Raw genomic sequence first — 2456 nt, 5'->3', positions numbered from 1 at the left:
AGACACACCTACATCCACGAACTACAGCACTAACTTTGTATCATATCTGTTGGCTAGGAATATTTATTATGCTTTGCAACCAATGCAATTGCTTTGTATCATCTTTAGCGCACGAATGAGGAAAAAACAAAATCGCACTAAAATTCGTGTGCGTCACTAAAAAAAAAAAAAAAAAAAAAAAAAAAAAAAAAAGCATGACTTCGCTTTGACAACGTTAGGATAATTCGTATTTTGAGGTCTTCATTGATACGACAAAAACCAAACACAAGTGCTGTGCTACAATGACAGAAACTAAACTTACGCGTGCAGACTCTGCACACAGGTCACCGTCTGAATTACTCATTCAGTGAATCATGAATGGATGACGATAATGGAGGGTTACAGCGTGCAGCGCATGCCAAAATATGCCGCCGTCCCATGTGGGTATGTTAAGATTATCAATATTACCAGTAATTCCTTTGTTAATATGTAGGAATAGCAAAAAGTATTATAGACAAGTTTGTAATCACCAGGAACTCGAGCTTTTAAAAACATGCAGCACACAGCGAACTATTTCACAAGTAATATTAAGAAAGAACTATTAAACACGTGTCTTCAAAAAAAAAAAAAATAATCGTCTGAGAAATTAAACAATAGGAGCACTTCTGAATATCCCCCTGGAATTATTATCTGGATAAAACATATTTCAGAGTTGCGAATGAACACACTAGGCTGTAATCTCGCCAGCATAGGAGGTTTTCCATTACCTCTTTCTCCCTTCCTTACCACATTACTGTATTTCAAGGTATGGCACATTCATATTCTCTTGCATGGTATTCAGAAACCAGGTCTACATCATAAAGATATAATGTATGCGAATAATATGGTGCAACAAGCTAAAATATGAGGTCCGCGATATCATTCACACTTAGTTCATATACCGACACAAGACTGAGTTGGGTCGCTTGGCACTGGTGGAGGATTAAATTGGAGCACGAACAGTGGATCAGAGTTGCTTGCAAGGCACCGATATACGAAAAATCTTAAGTGCGAACCGAATTCCTAAAACTCAATATGCCTGCACTGTATCATGGAATAATATGGCGAATTGGCAACAGGTAGCGTTCACTTGTATTTCCAAATGGCACTGTAACAATTCACGTTGTACATCAGGTCATCAGCGACGTACTGGCAACACGTCTCGACGGCAAAGTCACTTCAGTTTCCATACCAAATGTTATAGTGTTTCCAGTTGCTAAGTGTGAAAAAAAAATATGCATAAGTAATGTAAAATACAATTACAGAGTCAATGTTATTAACACAGCAACTTAAGACACGAGAGGACGTCCAAGCATAGCAGAGGAAGGCTGGGGGGAGGGTGTTGGGGGAAGGTGCATACGTAATGCCAGGGCACAGGAGGGGGATACGGGGGAAGGGAGGGTGAATACGTGAATAGTAAGCATAGGGTAATGAGGAAGGGTAATGAATGCGACTACAGTGGTGGACTCACCCGAGGCTCGTCTTGGTTTGTAAGTGGTGATCTGCCATGACATGCTCGCATCTGCCATGTCCCTATGCTAGCCCCGCCCTCCCAGGATCTCAACAACCAATGGGGTCTCACCGGACTCACCAGCCTATAAATACCGAAGAAAGCCAGAACTCTGAGTCAGTCACTGCTCAGGTCCTGAACTGCTCGCAAAGATGGTCCTCATTTTGGCTCCAGTAACCATCGCACTGGTGGTGTTAGTTGTGGTGGCTGTGGCGACCCACGAGACCGAACGCCGACGAAGAAAGTTGAAGCAGCAGTACTCACAGAGGACCAGAACAACATCAGCGAGCAGTGACGACCTGGAGATCGCTACGCCCAAACTACCACCTGGGCCGACTCCACTTCCCTTCATCGGCAACCTACACAGCCTCTCCAAGTACAAAGAGTGTCCGTATGAAGGCTTCTCAGCGCTGGGAAAGCAGTTTGGCCCCGTCTACTCCTTGATGATGGGCAGCACTCCCGCTGTAGTGGTCAACACCTGGGACACCATCAAGGAAGTTCTCATCACCAAAGCCAACAAGTTCGACGCTCGGCCTGACATCCTCCGCTTTGGACTCTACTTCGGGGGCAACCGTCAGCATTGTAAGTATCTTTGCTTGTTCCTTCTTCGTTTGCTAATCCTTAACTTTAAGTTTTAAAGTATATTCTCGTAAAAAAAGTTATCCAGTATATCCAGCCGTTATGTTGATATTAACTTTGCGGTACTGAACGAGCACTCTTTCCGGAAATGCCTGGTCAGTGTTTTTGTCGAGTCTGCAGCTTGACCTTGAATTTGGTTTGTACTCTCAACGACTTGCTTGCTCTTTTAGTCAGCTTCAGTAATTACATGTCAGTAACGGAAATCTCGCCTAGTAGTAACTCAGTGTAGATTCCCTTTCTTCTGAATTATCATAAAGTCACTCACCGTTTGGCACCGTTATTCACTCTT

At 43.4% G+C, this 2456-nt stretch overlaps 1 protein-coding gene across 1 annotated transcript in view; it reads left to right on the top strand.

Annotated features, from left to right (window-relative positions):
* The first annotated feature begins 1663 nt into the window (after positions 1-1663).
* spo (spook) overlaps positions 1664-2456 on the top strand; it is a 6413-nt gene continuing 5620 nt past the window's right edge. Inside the window, exon 1 of the mRNA XM_080282759.1 lies at positions 1664-2110. Within this exon, the coding sequence (XP_080138885.1) occupies positions 1681-2110 (430 nt within the window). The 5' untranslated portion in view covers positions 1664-1680. The remainder of the gene's footprint in view (positions 2111-2456) is intronic.

This window comes from Coenobita brevimanus, chromosome 94 (assembly GCF_032717465.1).
Source record: "Coenobita brevimanus isolate Jiangsu-jjx chromosome 94, ASM3271746v2, whole genome shotgun sequence".
In the NCBI taxonomy this organism is placed as follows: Eukaryota; Metazoa; Arthropoda; class Malacostraca; order Decapoda; family Coenobitidae; genus Coenobita; species Coenobita brevimanus.
Note: the sequence above shows the minus strand (reverse complement) of the source record. Positions and strands in the feature narration are given on the sequence as shown.